Consider the following 19,681-nt stretch of genomic DNA (forward strand, 5'->3'; position numbering starts at 1 on the left):
GGCTTTCTATGCCGACTTCCTTTCTAACATCTTTGTTTCTCACTCTATATTTCCTCTTCTTTTCTATCATACTTATTAGGTATTTCATTTCACCTTACATATGCATTGAGTGAATTGGATGCCTATTACTATAACAATCAACTTCGGCCAAACCCAGTTTAAGCACAATCGGGCACAACACAAACATAACATCTCATGGCAAGTATTATGTTTAGTAAACACGCCTCATCCAAAATATCTGGGAGTCACTCTTGATCGTACCTGAGTTACAAGCGACACTGCAGAATATGAGGCTGAAGGTGGAAGCTAGAAATAACAACCTTTATAAAATCACTGGTAGCACATGGGGCTCTCAACAAAAAACCCTATGAACTACAACTCTTGCATTAAGTTACAGAACTGCAGAATATGCCTGCCCAGTTTGGTACAAATCTACCCACACAAACAAAGTTGACGAAGCACTCAATGTATCATGTAGGCTTTACATGTTATAATTCTCATGTTTAGGTCTGTATTACAATGTACAGTGAAGTCAAATAAATATTAAAGTTTATTTATTGAACAGGTGGAATAAATAAACTTTAATATTTATTTGACTTCATCATGTAGGCTTGTTACAGATTGTCTGAGGCCTACATCTCTTCTAAAACTCTACCAGCTTGCAGGGATAGCGCCACCAGATATTCGTCATCAGGTAGTTGCTGTCGTCATCAGCCGTTACTCATATCTGAGTATACATTTTTCATCTGCAGTTCATGTTTAGTCCGCTTTGTGCAGATGATGTTGCTGGCTCAACAGGCCAATTCTTGCATATAAATTGCAACCACATTTGGTACACCTGCGTGAGTGGGGTGGATGTGGTTGGGCTTCTAAGATGAGCCACTGTTTGCAGTCTTTGACGCTCTGTTTCAAACTGCTGGACAGCAGTGGATGTAGTTACACACTAGCGAGGGCGATTTTCAGCAAATCTATGCCAAATACTGAGGTTGATGTCTGTGCTCTTCATTTGAGCTGATCCTTGTAGCATTTAAGAGGGGCACCACAAGTCCTCCTGCCAAAAATTATTTTACTCTACAGTAACTGTTCATGCATTGGACATGTCCAATCCAACTCAACTGGTGAATGATGATGGAGGCTTCTATACAATTCATCTATGCTTTTTCAAGAACTCCAACATTGGTTACATAATCCTCCCATTTGATATTTATGATGATCCTAAGCTTCTGCTGGTGAAAGCATTCCAGTTTCTTGATGTCACAGCAGTACAGAGTCCATGTTTCACATCCATACAGTAATGTGGAGACAGCAGCTTGGTACACCATCAGTCTAGTGGATATTTGTAAAGTCAGCCCCGCGGTGTAGGAGTAACGTGCCTGCCCCTTACCCGGAGGGTCGATTCTCGGCCAGGTCAGGGATTTTTACCTGTATCTGAGGGCTGGTTCAACGTCCACTCTGCTACGTGATTACAACTGAGGAGCTATCTGACGGTGAAAAAGCGGCCCCAGTATAGAAAGCTAAGAATATCGGCCGAGAAGATCCATCGTGCTGACCATATGACACCTCGTAATCTGTAGGCCTTTGGGCTGAGCAGCGGTCGCTTGGTAGGCCAAGGCCCTTTGGGGCTGTTGTGCTATGGGAGGGGGAAGGGTTTATTTGAAGAGACTTTGCGGGAAAGACGTCCAAATGCACAATTACTAGCTCGTATTCTGTTTTCTACGTCCATCTCAGAGGTGCGTGTCGAGAGGATACTCCCAAGTTAGGACAAGTGGTCTACTTGTTCCAGAGATGGATCTGAGATGGTGATGTTGAAGTCTGTCAAACTGGTTCCAGGAGCAGGTTGTGCAGAAACTTTAGTTTTCTGAATTTTTATAGTCAGGCCGAAGTGTTCACAAGCTGTTTTAAACCAGTCAACCGATGTTTGCAGTTCCTCGAAAGAATGAGCTAAAGCAGCATTGTCATCTGAATACTGCAATATCTGTTAACCGGGTGAGATGGTTTAGTCTTATAAGAGTCTAGCCTGATTAAAAATACCTCCATCAAAATGACAACTAATTTCCACATCTGTGTTGTTGGCAGATATCTCATAGAGCATAGCTGTCAGATACAGTGCAAAAAGTGTAGGTGCAAGCACACAGCATTGCTTTATTCCATTAGTAATTGGAGAACCCCAGACCAAGGAACATCTACCGAACTGCATGCTGTGCCCTGCATCTTGTACAGTTGAAGATCTTCTCCTTGCAACACGTCACTGGTCTACCGTGGTGTGGCTTGAATTCTACTCTCCTCCCTACTTGTCACTGACATTGTTTAGATACAGAACCTGATCAACCATACGATCGTGGAGTGCCTGGACAAGTCCTACAAGATGTTCAAGGCAGCCAAGCTGCCTAAAGACCATCCACATATCACCTCAAGGCACAGTATCAAAGGCCTTTTCCAGGTCATAAAACACAAAGAACAAGGGTTTCTGTTGTTCTCTGCATTTTTCTGCAACTATCTAGTACCGAAGATCATGTCAGTGGTGTCTCTGGATATGTGAAACCCACACAGTGATTCAGAAAGTATCTTCTCAGAGAGAATCTGAAGTCGATTCAACAGGATCCTGGCAAATATTTTAGGGATATGAAACAGTAGTTACCACAGATACTTCGGTTGCCCTTTTTGAAGATGGTGACTATGGTACAATTTTCCATGTTGGCAGGTACTTTTTGGGTTTCCCATATCATTAGGATCAAAGAAAAGAGTTTCTTTTGAGAGGTAAACCTCCATTAAGAATGAGTAAGAGGGAATGTCCAGAAGCCTTCCTTGGGTTGAGGCTGAGAGGATATTTGTTGTATCCTTGAAATGATGATGCCATTGTCATCCACGGTTGCATACGATGATGTGGGACATGCTGGAGGAAGTTTCCAGCAGGAGCGGAACTGTGGTTTAAAAGTGAACCAAAGTGGTCTTTCCAGCATCTCAGGATGTCTTGACTGTCAGTAAAAATGGTGGTCTTGTCGGCACCTTTCAGATTTCCAGATGAGACGCGGACTGGTCCATAAATCTGTTTTAGTCCAGCATAACAATTACTTAGGTCCCTAACATCTGACAAATTTTGTAGTTATTTGGCTTTTTGTTGCCACCAGTTTTTCTTTATGTCCCTGATTTTAGCCTGACATTTCTGCTACAGCTCCTGAAAGCATGTTTCCTTCATCTGAGAAGATGGATCTTGTGTGAAAGATAAAAAGACATCATGCTTGGCATTGATAATGTTGATTATGGCCTCATTATTATCATGAAATCAGTCTAATTTTTTCCTCTTCTCAAAGCTATTAGCACATTCTGCTGATTGTTTGATGATATTTTGGAGCGTGGTCCATTCAGAATCCACATCTTTCCAGATGACTGGGTGTGTGACAAGTGGATTAAAATTGAGTTCTAGTATTCTGTGGCAACAGTTTCATTCTTAAGTTTACCGATGTCAGAGGGTGCGTGAGACAAACACGTGGCTTCTGATGGATGGAAATCCTGAGTTGACTAAGAAGAAGTTTATGATCTGTCCAATAGTCATCAATGTTTCTTGCTGTCTTTGTGATTAGGACATCTCTTCTGTTGCATTGCCAGGTAATAACATAGTCAATGAGATGCCAGTGTTTGGATCGTGGGTGCATCCATGTTGTTTTGAAGCGGTTGGAAAGTTGGAAGTGTGTATATGTGATGAACAGTTCATTTTCAGCACACAGACCAATTAGTAATAGGTGATTTGAATTTCAATTCCCTACACCTTTATTTCACATGACACTTTCCCACTGAACCCAATGTAGAGAGAACTAGACAGGTCCATCAGCAATCCCAGCCATTATATGGTTATGTACCAGCTACCCCTAGATTGAGATCCAGGAGAAGCTTCCTGAAAACCACAGCAGTCTTGAAAACTACATCAGCTACACCAACAAATATGGTTTTCTTCACTTGCCCTTCAGAAAGTCTCCCACCTGGGCATGAACAAACTTTGACTGTGTGGAGATCACTCAATCATCTTCATTCTGGAGTTGAAAGATCCATACACAATCTCCAAAAATGGCACTTCCCTGTCGACAACCTTAACTGCCACTGCGGAGAACCCCAGACCAAGGAACATCTACTGAATTGCATGCTGTGCCCTGCATCTTGTACAGTTGAAGATCTTCTCCTTGCAACATGTCACTGGTCTACCGTGGTGTGGCTTGAATTCTACTCTCCTCCCTACTTGTCACTATCCAGGTCTCAGCTGCATAAGTCACTATGGGTTCATAATACATTTTGTACATTATCTTTTTTACACTTCCTTGGTACTTCCAGACAAGGTTTCTTACACTGTGGTCGAATGCATTGCCCTGTTGCACCTTCTTGCTAATCTCCATGTCCAGTCTTGTATTCAGCATTAATTCACTCCCTAGGTATTTGAAAATGTTCACAATTTCAAGGATTTGACCACTTTTATGTCATATACAATTAGAAGTTTTTTTGTGATATTTGTTATAAGGAAGCATTTCTGTGTATGACAGCTATTTAGTGCTATTGTGATCATAAAAATGCTTCAGTGTTCAAAGAGAAATAGCTGGAATAGCAAAGGAAATGTTACTAGATATGGATAGGGTCCACCGTGGTCCCGTCATAAAGGTGTTCTGCTGGGATCAACAACCCCGCACAATGGTCTGGGCAATATTCTTATCCTCACTCCAGAGCTACCAAACTTTCCGCAGGGATTACAGCAGCCCGTAGCTTAAGTCATTTTCCATTTAGCAGCATTTCTCTGGTCTCCAGGTTCAGTATTTACTCAGTGGTCACTGTGGACTGCTGTGGCCAGATGGGAAATTCGGCCGGCTGTCACGAAGTTGGCAAGTGCTTGAAACTGGTATCGTGATTAAAAACCCTTAAGAATAAATATCACAGTAATTAAAACATGACGTGTAAACATGCAACTATCAATGATTCTTTTTTGTTTTGCCTTTGAACTTCTAAAGAAGCTAATATCATAAAGGGCAGGGCCGGCCTTGCAGTGTAGGAGAAGCGTGACCCTCTTACCTGGAGGTGCCAGGCCAGGGAATTTTACCTGTATCTGAGGGCTGGTTTGAGGTTCACTCAACCTACGTGACTACAATTGAGGAGCTATCTGTCAGTTAGATAGTAGCCCCAGTCTAGAAAGCGAAGAATAACGGCCAAGAGTATTTGTTGTGCTGACCACATGACATCTCGTAATCTGCAGGCCTTTGGGCTGAGCAGCGGTTGTTTGGGGCTATTGTGCCTTAGGGTTTGGTTTGGAAAATAGGACAGATCTAATACTAGTTCCAGAAAAAAATTCAAAATCTTTGAATTTAAATGTAACAATATATCATCATAAGATATTCTTGTCAATAAAACGGCCAACTGAGAAGAAGTTTCCCATTTAGACTGCTTTCCACAAGTGCTGTAAGGAAAAATGTGCAATAAAATAGTATTTAATAAACCAGAAGATTAACATTTTGAGGATAGGAAATAACAAAACAAAAGCAATGCATCCCATAAAACAGCTCTTACCTTTCATGAAACTAGGAATAACTATAATTACATAATTTATACAGTACTTAATTTGTTCTTTTCCATCCTATATAACATTCTATGAGAGGGATGAAATAAATGGAAATGTAACTTCAGGAAGACTTGTTTGATTTCAGAAGGGGAACATTACAGTGGAATTAATTTTCATCATGAGACAAAACATGGAAAGGCAATGGGTGTACAGAAAGGATGTGATAATAGCATTCATTAATTTAGGAAAGGTCTATAACAGTCTCCACAAAGTAAAGGTTAGGCAAAGTCTGGTACAAGTAGGTATTAAAAGAAACAATAAAAAATGGTAAAATGAATATACTTTAAACATAACCATTATATCATGACACAAGTGAACAAAACAGGATGGTTAAAATTTCAAACAAGACTGAGGTATGGAAGTTTTGTTAGTACTGTTTCAAAATGTGATGAATGAAATCATGAGGATAGGAAAAACAGAATTGAGAGGAACAAGAAAGAACTCAGTAAAAAAGTGCAGGAATATTTGGTGCACTAAATGCAAAAGTTGAAGAATGTGCAATAAGAATTAGTATAGAGGAAAAACAATGGCAATGGCATGAGAGAAAAGTAAAAGGAGCAACATAAATTGGAGATAAAGATATTTTATCTAAGATTGTAAAACATTGATCTAAGATCCATTATAGATAGTGAACGTTACTTACGAATGTTTCTTGTTGTATTGTTGGTCAACACTATTCCTTTTCTGGTAGATTCATTTTATGAAAGTGATTATTATGACATTGTAAAATTTGTAGTACAAATTGTTCAGTGATGTTTAGGATAGATCAGTCAGAATGATAATACCTGGTTTAGTGAGCAATTTTTTAACCTGTTATTGGCACTTTCTCATAGTTAATAACTGTTTGCTCTCTATGGTCAGGAAATTAACTAGTTTATTGAATTCTTTGTATATTAGGTCCTATTCAAACTTTTCTCTTTGTAATTCATAATTTATGTAGGTATTTTGATCATTTCTCCCTTGTTTTCAAGTGCCTGGTATCTCTTAAAAAACATTTATTAACACTGTGTAAGCAATTCCCCAAAATCATTTTTATTAGGTTGCAATGTGTGAAAGTTGAACTTACCCTTTTTTTCAATGAGTATTTCATCTTGTTCTAAATGTACCTTATTATATGAAGTAATGCTTTAACAATATATGCACTTGTTTAAATGTTATGTTATCCCCCCCCACCCCCCCTGCTATATCCTCTTTCGTGTTCTAAGTGAAAGGTGAATTTTGACTGAAATTTGTCCCAACCAAGTTGACTTTAATTATTAATCTGTACTATCCATGGATGCGTCTACTCTTCCTACACGCAATCTTGTGCTACCTCTGCTGTTTTGAGAAAAAATTTCTTGGGACCACTTGGTCTAAAGTCATATTAGTAAATATTCATTTTCCCTTTCTTTTAGTTTTACTGTGGTGACAATATTAGCACACTTATTATCGATGACCAAATATTACCATGACCTACGTGAATTTATTTAATGAATTATCTAGTAGCATAATCTGATTGCCACCTTGTTGTGTCACCAACGTCATAATAAAAATAAAAGGTTTAATGCCTAATACACCCACCACCACAACACAATGTGACAATGCACTCTATACATATGAGTTTACATGGTAATTAGCTGCTCTCCAACTGTTTCTATATATAATTATATTTCCCTTTTGTTAGCTTTATTCCCTGATCATATTAGTCATTAGTGTTGTCTCACGATTATTTTGTTGTTGAGATGTTTTGCATGAGTGTGCATTAGTGAGAATTCTGAAATACTTGTCCCAGAGGGAACTCATATACCATAACTGGTATAATAGCTGATAGAGGATGCCATAAAAAGCAAATAAAAAACCAGACAATACGATTGGGGTGCTGATTATACTAGACTGAAATCAAATAGAAGTTGCGTAGTTATTTTCAGTCCAGCTTCTTTGCTGAATGGTCAGTGTAGTGGCCTTCAGTTCAGAGGGACCAGGGTTTGATTCCCAGCTGGGTCAGGGATTTAAATCTCAAATGGTTAATTCTTTGGGCTCAGGTATTGGATGCTTGTACTATCCTCAACATCCCTGAAACTCATACACCACACATAACACTATCCTCCATTACAAGAACACACAGTATCCCATTCATAGAAGATGCTGCCCATCCTCGTCAGAGAATCCATCTTACAAGGGCTGCACCAGGCTAACAATAGCCACACAAAATAATAGTTATTTTCAGACTGACAAGAAAATGAACTTACACAACTCACTGAGGCTCTGAGCTGCCTTGATGATATCTATAGTTCCTGCAGGGCCTGCCTGCATCAGGGCATTTAAACGTTTAGATAAATGCTGTATGCGAGTCACTCGTCTCAGTAGGTCAGATGTGGCATGTAGGTTCGATAGCATCATGGTCTGCATTTCTACTTTATTAAATGGTTCTATTATCTTGGTACGAAGTCTCTCCACAGCAGACAACAGGCACTGCAAAAACAAAACAGAATAATGAGCTATTTACACATAAAACTGAATAGATTATGAAAAAACCAAAAAACAAAGTGAGTAGAATGTTTTATACAATATTACATAATTTCTTGATAGAGATAATGGAGATCATGGTTCTTTGATCACAAAGATGATTCAAACACAAACAAGAACATACCTAATCACTAAACGTATCTTGAAATTTAATTAATGTAGCCTTTATTCCATAATACATATTTCCTCATTCATTAAAGTAAAAATTACTCAACACTGGTCATGTACAGAATTGAAAATCATAACCTGGTTAAGATGGCAAATACAGTAAATGTTGAGTACTTAGCTTGAAGGTTAGTTGAATCCTCAACAGCTTTGCCATCAGTTATCACAGATGGCCTACATGTCAATAAACGAACAAGGTAAACGAGGAGTGAGCCCGAAGTTGCTATTACATATCAGTCTTCCAAACCTGCTGAAATGCTCGCACCAATCAACCCTATGAGCAACATTTTCATATCATTCAGCCGGGCTGAGTGGCTCAGACGGTTAAGGCGCTGGCCTTCTGACCCCAACTTGGCAGGTTCGATCCTTGCTCAGTCCGGTGGTATTTGAAGGGGCTCAAATATGTCAGCCTCGTGTCAGTAGATTTACTGGCACGTAAAAGAACTCCTGCGGGATTAAATCCCGGCATCTCAGCATCTCCGAAAACCGCAACAGAGTAGTTAGTGGGACGTAAAGCAAATAACATTAAATTAAATTATTCCTACCATTCATACCAGGGATTGGCTGCACAAGAAATGGCATTACCAGCACCTCGGTTAATTCATATTGTCAAAGCCAAGAGTGAGACTGAGAAAGGTCAATGAAAGTAACAAATTTGTTCTAGCCTATACCAGAAGACACAGTACAGTAGTCATCATTATACGCGTTCTCACTTTTCACGTTTTCGCTATAACGCGATTTTAAAATATACATAATTATATAAGATATTTTGAAAATATACAAGTTAGGCTGCAGATTCACAATCACCCTGTGGACGATTTCATGACCGAGTGTGCGGCAATATCCTCTCGCGTTCTAAGCAAAAGGTGATTTTCGTCTGAAATTTGTCCCAATCAAGCCGACTTCAATTATTAATCTGTACTATCCATGGATGCACCTACTCTTCCAACATGTAATCTTAGAGGGTATATGCTGTGCTATCTCTACTGTTTTGAGAAAATATTCCTTGGGCCCACTTGGTCTAAAGTCATATTAGTAAACAATAATCAGTTTCATAAACTGAATCAACCAGAAAAGGAATAGTGTCGACCAACAATAGAACAGGAAACATTCCTATGAAAAAATTTTTACGTCCCACTAACTACTTTTATGGTTTTTGGAGATGCCGAAGTGCCAGAATTTAGTACTGTAGAAGTACTTTTATGTGCCAATAAATCTACCGACACAAGGCTGACGTATTTGAGAACCTTCAAATACAACCGGACTGGGCGAGGATCGAACTTACCAAGCTGGGGTCAGAAGGCCAACTGATTGCCTGTGTTGTTTCAGTGTTGATTGGCAGTATGTGGTCAGTATTAAAGACAGCATTGAGTAAGCAAGCTATGTTTTATTTTTTCTAAAAAATATTATGAAGGAAAGATGTCAAAATGCTTCCAAAAGCAAAAAAAGCAAAGGAGGAAATAAATAACACTTGAAGGAAAGCTGGAAGTTATAAAAGAATATGAATGCAATGAGCACACTCTAGACATTGTCAGAGCTACAGGAATCTTAGAATCAACCCTGAGAACCATAAGAAGTCAAGCAGAAAAAATTACAGAAAGCTGCAAAAGTGCGACCAGAATGACGTCATCCAAGATAAAACAAATTAGGGTGTCAATTATAGAGGAAGGTGGAATGAATATTGGCCCAATGTATTGAACATCAAACTAAATGTTCCATCCCAATATCCACCATGGTTATTCAACCTAAAGCAAAAGCACTGTTTAAAGACTGAAAACATCATATCCAGACTCTGAGGTGCAGTGTTTTTCTGCAAGTGCTGGTCGGTTTGAACATTTCAGGGGATGACACGGATTCCATAACCTTCAGCTAACACGGGAGGCTGCAGGAGCGGATGTTGTTGCTGCTGAAAAATTTCCTAAAAAATTACAAGGAGTGATTGAGGAGCATGGATATTTGCCGCAACAAGTGTTCAATTTGGATGAAACGGGCTTGTTCTGGAAACGTATGCCAAGCAGTACATTTCTGTCAATATGAGAAAAGAGGGTCCCCGGCTTTAAAGCCTCCAAAGATAGTCTCACTTTTTTATTAGGAGGAAATGCTTCTGGAGACCATAAAAACAAACCTCTGTTGGTTTATCACTCTGAGAACCCATGAGCACTCAAGGGCTACTCTAAGCAAGAATTGCCACTTGTCTGGCACTCAAACAAGAAAGCTTGGATAACAGGAGCTGTGTTTGAATCCTACTTCTCCAATGAACTCTGTCATAAGCTACAAGCTTATTGTAAGAAAATAAATGTTCCCTTCAAATCCCGCTACTTTTGTTTAAAGTGCCAGGGCAACCTCCAAGTATCATGGATACCGATGACATCAGTGTTTTGTTTCTGCCACTGAACACAACATCCCTGATTCAACCCATGGATCAGGGTGTTATTGCAACTTTCAAGAGCTACTATCTCCGCAGAACACTCGTGCAACGAGTTGACAAAACAAATGGAGATGAAACTTAGAATCACACAATTTTGGAAGAACTTCACCATAAAGAACGGAACTGAAAACATTGGATATGCATGGGCAGAAGTTAAAGAATCTTGTATGATGGGAGTTCGGAAGATGATTTGGTCTCATAATGCTAATTCTTTGGATTTTGATCCTGAACCCGAACTTAACAGTTCAACACATACAGTTGTTGACATGGCTAGATCTATTGGATTTGAGGACGTAGACATGGCAAATGTGGACGAATTGTTCCAGTTCAATTCAGCAGAAATCACCAATGAAGACCTCCTTGAACTGGAGAAAGAAATGAATGGTGAAGAGGCTCAAATTTGTGAACCGACTAAACAGCTTACAACAAGACAAATGGCTGACGTTTTAAACCACGTTCATAATGCAATCAAAATTATTGAAGAGAATGACCCTAACAAGGACAAAAGTGCTACAGTTGCCAGACAGATTCAGAATTCTGTAGCTTGATAAAAAGAACTCTACATGGAGAAGAAGAATGCCAGCTGCCAGCTGAGTCTTGACCACAATCCTCAATATGCTGTGCCAAGACCTTCAAGAGAACCAGAGATCCAGACTCAACACACCCAGTCATTTCACCATCAGACTGAAGACTCTCAAAGTTAAGTACGTACGTAGAGTTTCACACTGTACTAATGGAATTAATACAAAATTTGCACTTGTTTAAAACTCACAGGCTTTTTAATTTTTCCTTGAAATAGTCCCTATCTCCTATCTAACCCACATAATAATACTACATTCACTTTAAAAGTTCTTGTATTATGCCATAATTACTTGGAACTAATTAATCGTGTAAAGCGAGAAGATGCCTGTATACTGTAAATACTAAGTCTCCCCAGCAAAACCATGTCAAGATGGTATGTTTTGGAAAATCTGAGGGGTGACAGAGCAGAGGCAGACTGAGAAGGAGATGGTTAGAAGACATGGAGGAAACTTATGCAGCTTGGGAGTAAGAGGTACAGGATTACGAAAATAGGCAGAAGTTGTTAACAAGACTAAAACCCAGGAAGGGTGGTAGAGCCAAAGAGTGAGTGACTGTTCAATCTTTTATCTTGCCTATTCAACCTCCTTTGATGAATTTTCATTCATTTCTGACCCCAATGGTATTAGATTTGCAAGATGTAGGGAGTCATTTATTTTCAAGCATTTCATGCTCCTTCCCTTTCTTTTGATGATAATTCTTCAAAGGGGTGGACCTCTTCCGTTTCTTCTTCTGGTTAGTGTTAAGAGAGAGTGGTTGTCCAGTTACACTCCCTCTTAAAACAACGATTATCACCACCACCTCCAAATGTTAATGGTTCGAAGAGTCACCACAGTGCAGGGATTCTAACAAGCCAGTAGTAATAATAATAATAATAATAATAATTGTACCGGGCGGTACACCTCCACTCCGCTAATTTAAAATGTGCGCCAGTTGAAACTCCTCTGCTGGAGGAAGTCTGAACTTTATCTACGCTATTAATTCTCTACTTTCTCAGAAGATGTCACCACGTGGAAAATTTTGAGTTTTTGAACTGTGTCATTTTTGATGTGGTTTTGTTTCGCTTGAAGTAAGAAGTGTGAACTTTCTCTTCTAGAGGACACTACTGAAGATCAACAATAGTGCAACCTAGTGCGAAGTCAAAGAACTATTTTGTTGGAGAAATTTTTATTTCAAATGTTTGTCTTTGCTAAATTTTTTTCAGTTATTGTTTAAGTTGGCTGTATACCCCTCTCTTTCCCCTTGTTTTGCATTTAACCAATCCTGAATTTCTTTGAGTTATTTCCGACCAATCCGATGTATCTTCCCCCAACTTGGATATGTTTCTGTACCCGAGCCAATAAAAAGTTTGTGGGAGGGTGTTTTCATTCCCCTAACGCCTAGAACCTTCCGCGAGAGGATATAAACTGCTGATTTTAGGGTCTCCGAGCCACTTCTGTTCCATCTTTCAGTGTAGAAAGTACATAGCAGGAGGCGGGAAGCGCCTCTTTCCTCGGCAGCGGTCATCAATAAGGTAATGGCCGATTAATAAATTCTTTCTTTGCTAGCTCAGCAGTTTAACTCTCGGGGCGGGTGCGAAGCGTTCCTCCATGTAACCTTTTCCTAAGATGTAACGATCTTTTCTTCTATTCTCTTTTAAGCTGCATATTGGGATAGAGAGTGCTAACCCTCTCGAGCTCCCACTCACATTGTCTTGAGGTGAACTTATTTTCTCAACCTATTCTTCGTTAATGTAAAACAAATTGCTCTTTTCTAAAGTCACCTCGGTAGTACGGGATTAGCCCTTGCATTAGTGGCCTAGAGCCAGATTAGGTTTTTAAAAACAAGTGTATTAGGAGTGCAAGATCGCCTCCTCTCAAATTGTTATTTTAGAGGTCATGTAATCGCCCATTTTTATTCAATAGACCTCAGTAGGTTGGGTATTTTACCCCTGTATCTATGTCCAGTGAGGACAACTTGAAGGTGGAGTTTGGTGTGGCCTGGGAGAGGCTTAAATTTTGAGAGCGAGTGGCTCTTTTGAAAAAAAAAAAAAAAGGTGTTGTATGCCTCGTGGAGGCTTTTCTGTGTAATTTGGAGCAAGGGCTCCTAGGTATGAATGGGGTTTTCTGCCCCTCTGTTAAAATTCGTGTTTGGGGTAAAATTGAGCTGATTGCCCAAGCAGTGTAAAATCAGGGCGCGAAGCCCAATTCCTGTAAATATTGTAACTACCCTTTTTGATTTGCTACCTTGTACCTGCCATGCTTGTTATTTCTTTGTTTTTGAAAAGAAAATATAACCTTGTTAAATTTTAAATTAATTTTGCTTTCGTAGCTGGAGACCTATTCACACCCGCACCTTCTTTCACCTCTACCTACCACGGAAAAACTCCGTAACAATAATAATAATAATATATATAATATATAATTATAATTATAATAATAATAATAATAATAATAATAATCATATTATTATTATTATTATTATTATTATTATTATTATTATTATTATTATTATTATTATTACTAAATGAATGAGTTTGATTCTCAGCTGTCAGGGCAGGGATTTTTATCTGCATCTGAAGGCTAGCTCAAGATCCACTTCGTCACCTCGAGAACAATTGACAAGTTATCTGATAGTGACATAATAGCCATGGTCTGGAAAGCAAAGAATAATGGCCAAGAACATTTGTTGCCCTACAATGCATCACATGCAATCTGTAGGCCATTGGGGTGAGCAGTGGTCACTCGGTAGCCCATCAGTGCTTTAGTGCCATAGCATTTGGTTTGGTTCAAGTTAGTGACACACGATTCCTTAGCATTAAAATTCCATTCATATCAAATAGAATTTGTATAGAAAAAAAATTAGTGATGAAGTAATGACACTTGCACATCCTATCTAATAATAATTTTTTTCTCCTCTAGTATTGCAGCTGGAATGTTGAAATTTTACGACAATATAGTTTGAAGTTTGCGCTACAGAGCGTATTTTGTTTTCATGTGCAGCCCTAGCAAGAGAAGCCTGAACTACGAAACAACCATGGTGCGCATGTTACTGTTGTCAACGTGTGAAGAGCAGCGAAGTGTAGTTCAATATTTGTGGCCGAAAGGGCATACACGGAGTAAAATTCACAGGGACGTGCATGGCGTGTATGGGGACGACTGTCTGGACCATAGCAATGTCTCCACATGATGTGTATTCTTCCAAGAGGGCCATGTGAACCTTAGTGATTCACCACGCTCCGGGCATCCGGTAACAGCTTCAACTACGCCATGGAGGCAGCAATTTCGAACGACCAGCGTGTGCACCTGCGAACCTTATCGCAGATGTTCAACATTTCCCATGGTGTGGTGTACGGCACTGTTGATGACACGTTGAAATTCCGTAAAGTTAGTGCTCGCTGGGTGCCTAAGAACCTGAGAGACAACCACATGGGTCAGAGAATGATGACAAGCATGGATCACTTAACGCGCTACAGCGAAGAAGGGCATGACTTTCTGAAACGAATTGTCACGGGTGATGAGTCATGGGCGTACCACTACACACCTGAAACCAAGCAGGCCTCTATAGAATGGAAACATGCTAGTTCCCGAATACGAAAAAAATTCAAAGTGACTCAATCTGTTAGGAAAGTGCTTATGACAGAGTTCTGAGACATGTTTGGTGTGTTACTGGTGGACTTTGCTGAACACGGGACCAATGTGAATGCTGCAGCCTACATTAAAACTTTGGTTAAGTTGCGTCGTGCCCTTCGAGACAAACGCCGCAACATTAATGCTGACGGTGTCAAACTTCTTCATGACAATGTCCATCCCCATTTTGCTGCTCCTGTTCGTGAGAAACTCACTAAATTTGGGTGGGAGTTGCTCCAGCATCCACCATACAGTCCAGACCTGGCACCATCGCACTTTCATCTGTTTGGTCCCATGAAGAAATTCCTGGCCGGCCAACAATTTGTGACAGATGCAGAAGTGAAATCAGCAGTCCGTAGGTGGCTATACTCCAACCAAACAGACTTCTACGAATAGGGCATACTGAAACTGGTACCACTATGGGAGAAATGTGTTGAGAAACTTGGTGACTATGTAGAAAAGTAGATCAAAGATTCAAAGATGTAAGTTCATTTGTGATTTCTTTGGTTTTGGTACATATTAAACTTTTGGGAAAAAAATTATAGTGCATTATTTTCCGAACTGCCATTATATGTTTAGTTGTCCTAAACATAGGTGGAAATTTGTATCATTTATGATTTTTATAACTAACTTAATTTGCCTTGTATCTTTCTGTGTGAATGCCTACATTTTATTGTATTTAAACTTCGAGTTCGTTTAACTGAAAATACTATTTGCCCTACCATTTACTTTAAACTTAACTACTCTACTGTTTGAGTTCCTATACTTACCATTCTATTGATGTTTGAGTTAGAGATTATGATTATTATTAATTTCTAATTGTGGTTTAATGATTTGCAGTAATCACTTCAAATGTCACGATACCTTTCTTTGATGTTGTTCTTTATTGTGTTCCATTTCACACTTAACGTAGTATTTTACAGTTTCATCCATGCTCTTTCTCAGTTTTTCATGTACTATTTGCCTCTTTGTCTTATGTTCACTCAGTTCTCAGACCTTTGATCATTTGATTGCAAGTGGTCGTTCGCTACGTATGCTGTAATGTTTCTAGTGATGTCAATCTTTCGTCATTTTTCTTATTTAGCTGTTTCCTAGTTAATTCTACGTTCCTTTCGATAGCCACCATATCTTTATTATACTTCTTGCATTTAATTGTATTTATGTGCTATTTTAATTATAATTTTCCTAACTAATCTGTATAATCTTAGTTATTGCTATAGCCCCACCTGCAGCAATGTCTCAACCTTCCTGCACTACACTCAACATGCAGCGCACGTCACTCATCTATGCACATCGCAAGAAGCACATGTTGTAAGCAACAGCTGGTCTTGCCTCTACCTCAAGGCCACGGTCCTCCTACGTCACATGGCTGCGACCTGACCTTCAAAAACTTTCATCACGAGACCTCTGAGCTAAGTCAACCTGCATTATTAATCTCTAACAAGAGGTTCTTAGCCACGACTTCTCTACAACACGATGGCTGATTGATTTCTTTGCCTCTTCGAACTCCGCCTGGTGCAGATATTTTACCACACAATTTTAACCCCCTGCAAGATCTTTACTGCTCAACACAAACTTCTATCGTCAAACTAGGCCAACACTGTTCAAGATCTTGTATGGTTTTTAAAAATTTATATCAGTATTATGCTGTTCCTGTAAAGAAGAACGTTAAAGGCCAAAATTTAAGTAATCCATTCTCATAACTTCAATATAAACTGGTACCTTCAACCCTAAGCAAATCTAGTGGCATGCAAATTTCAAGTCTTTTTTTTTTTCTCTTTACTTCATCACCCTATTGTTACAGTGCTTCTTTTCTTAAGAAATGTTATGGTATTACTACTCCCAGTAATAATCACGTTTTGCAAGATTTTTACTTTGGACACTACAAATTGAAATCTTGGTCTAGCAAGTTTTTTTGCCTCATTTTTTAGGATCAAATCTAAACAAATTTGTATTTAAATGTCATCTATCCTTCTTTTCTATTCAAGAAGTTTTTCTTTGTCTAATCAAATTTGTTAACTTTTTTCTAATTGTTAAATCTCAGATTATTTATTGTACTAACTGTTGTTGTAATAGAATATTTGAAAATTATTGGGTTTCTTCCCTTTATATCTACTGCTTTCTACGTCCATCACCTTTTCCTTCTGAAAACTTCTAATCCATTACCTGGTATTCTTATGCCTTTGCCACACCTATCCCATCTCTTGAAAAGAAGATAGTCCCACCCTTGGACCTACCCGAAGTTTTTCCCATATGGTGACAAAACCCAGGAAGAAACCCAAATTATCAACAATATTATTTTCTAATTGACTTTGGATATATGTTTCAGCTCACTTTTTTTTTTTTTTTTTTTTTTTGTATTTCAAGCATTCCAACACTGCTTCGTCCTGGTGAACCGGGACACTCCAGTTGCCAGATGCCAACAGATGATAGGCTCATAAAATCTAGAGCTGCCTACAAGAGTAAGCTTAACCGATTTGGTAAATTTATTTTAGAATCCTTGGAGGATTCTAGTGATATTGATAATCTCACTATCAGACTGAGGGCTTATGAGGCTGCATTTGAACAATATGATGAAGTACAAACTGAAGTTGAAATCCTAAGTGCAGATCAGCCAAGGGACAGGGAGGATGTTGAAGATATTTTAAGGGTCATACCTAAGCCATGAGAATTTTGTGTAAACTCCAAGGTAGTAGTAAAATACAAGAAACCACTCTCTGCCTTTCCAAATTCTTAAAATAATAGTGAACAGCTCCCTTTAGGCACTCCTTTCAAAAACTGAATTATCCACTTTTAGTGGCGAAGAAGAGAAATTGGAAGCTTTCTTTGAACTGTTTCAATCACTGGTGCATAACAATCTATCTTTGCCTAATGTACAAAAGTTTCACTATTTGCGTGTCTATTTGTAAGGCACAGCATTAAAACTTGTACAACCTCTACCCTTTACAGGTGATAACTACCAAACTGCTATCAAAGTATTGATAGAAAGACATGACAATGTTAGACTGATAATTCAATGCCATATGCAGGCTTTATTTAATCTTCCTAAAAAGAAGGCAGATAACTTGCAAATTTTGAGAGCCCTTTTAGACTCTGCCGAATTACATGTAAAGGCTTTACCTAACCTTCAACAATCTGTCCAACATTGGGATACCGTTTTAATTTATCTCATTACTTCTAAATTTGACTCAAGTATACTGAAAGCCTGGCAAGCTGAAGTATCCAATCAAACTAATCTAACTTATAAATTCATCACTGACTTTATGAAATGCAGATGCCAAGTTCTATCTGCAATTGCTTTGCAAATTGCTTCAAGCAGTACCCCTGTAAACTGTAAATGTAAATGTAAGTACCTTGGTGTTAATGTATGGAATGATCTTCTTTGGGGTAATCATATTAACAACGTATTTAAGAAAGGTTCAGATCTCTTCACATGGTTATAAGAGTATATAGGGGTTGTAGTAAGGAGGTAATGGAGAGGGCATATATGTCTCTGGTAAGACCGCAGTTAGAGTATGGCTCCAGTGTATTGGACCTTAACCGAACTACTTGATATGAGAACTAGAAAAAATTCAAAGGAAAGCAGCACGATTTGTTCTGGGTGATTTCCAACAAAGAAGTAGTGTTACTAAAATGTTGCAAATTTTGATGTGGGAAGACTTGGGAGTAAGCAGACGAGACACTCGACTATGCGGTATATTTTGAGCTGTCAGTGGTGAGTTGGCGTGGAATGACGTAAGTAGAAGAATAAGCTTGAGTGGATCTTTTAAAAGTAGGAAAGATCATAACATGAAGATAAAGTTGGAATTCGAGAGGATAGATTAGGGCAAGTATTAATTTATAGGACAAGGAGTAAGGGATTGGAATAAATTATCATGGGAAATGTTCAATAAATTTCCAAGTTCATTGAAAATATTTAAGGAAAAGCTAGGTAAACAATTATAAATAAGTGTAAATATGAGGTAAACAATTGACAGGGAATCTGCCATTTGAGCAACCGCCCTAAGTGCAGATCACTGATGACTGATTTGATGATTGATTTGAAACTCTCCATCGACTATAGTTAGTTCAAGTTTTCCTCGAAAAATCCATGCTCTCATCACTCCAGTTCAAAGCCCTCAATGTGTTTTATGTTCAGATCACCATCTTCTCTACTTCTGTTCTAAATTTAAATCCCTGCCAGTGAAAGATAGGAGGAAAACTATTCAATAGCATACGTGTTGTTTCAACTGCCTTTCTGGCAAACATCTCTTAAATGAGTGTCCGACTTCTCATACTGGTATTGATACAGTTTAAATTAAGAACTAGTGTTAGGTTTAATGGTCCACCCAATCAATATACTTCACTTTACAAGTGAAAACTGTTTGATATAAAACTATATTAAACATACTATGGAACATGTTTCGTCTCATTTGGGACTTCTTCAGCCATAACGTCTCGTAGCAATTTACAGTGCTCATTGTTGCTGTCTAATAATTTAAAAACAGAAGAACCCATGTCCTTTAAGAACTGTTTGAGAATACATTAAATATAAAATATATACATTATTTACATAAAATTGTCCATCTTCCTGCAAAATAACTTTTATCTTCAATGTTAAAATTTGAATGACATTTCTTGAAAATATGACAGCGCAGTAGCGTGGTGAGAAGCAAGTCAGAGCGAGGCTCAGATGTGAACCAGCTACAGGAAGTTTCACTAACTTTGATGACCTTGTCTTTTTAAAAAGGAATATTCATAAGAATTAAGCTATCAACATGGTGATCATGCAGTGCAGATCTCTACCATATGACAGGCTATCTC

General features: G+C 38.6%; 1 protein-coding gene across 1 annotated transcript in view; it reads right to left on the reverse strand.

Moving 5' to 3' along the window:
• The window catches only part of fws (four way stop), a 171,850-nt gene that overhangs the window by 111,452 nt on the left and 40,717 nt on the right, over positions 1 to 19,681 (reverse strand). Inside the window, exon 4 of the mRNA XM_067138127.2 lies at positions 7,822 to 8,044. Coding sequence (XP_066994228.1) covers positions 7,822 to 8,044 — 223 coding nt within the window. The remainder of the gene's footprint in view (positions 1 to 7,821; positions 8,045 to 19,681) is intronic.

This window comes from Anabrus simplex, chromosome 1 (assembly GCF_040414725.1).
Source record: "Anabrus simplex isolate iqAnaSimp1 chromosome 1, ASM4041472v1, whole genome shotgun sequence".
NCBI classification, from domain to species: domain Eukaryota; kingdom Metazoa; phylum Arthropoda; class Insecta; order Orthoptera; family Tettigoniidae; genus Anabrus; species Anabrus simplex.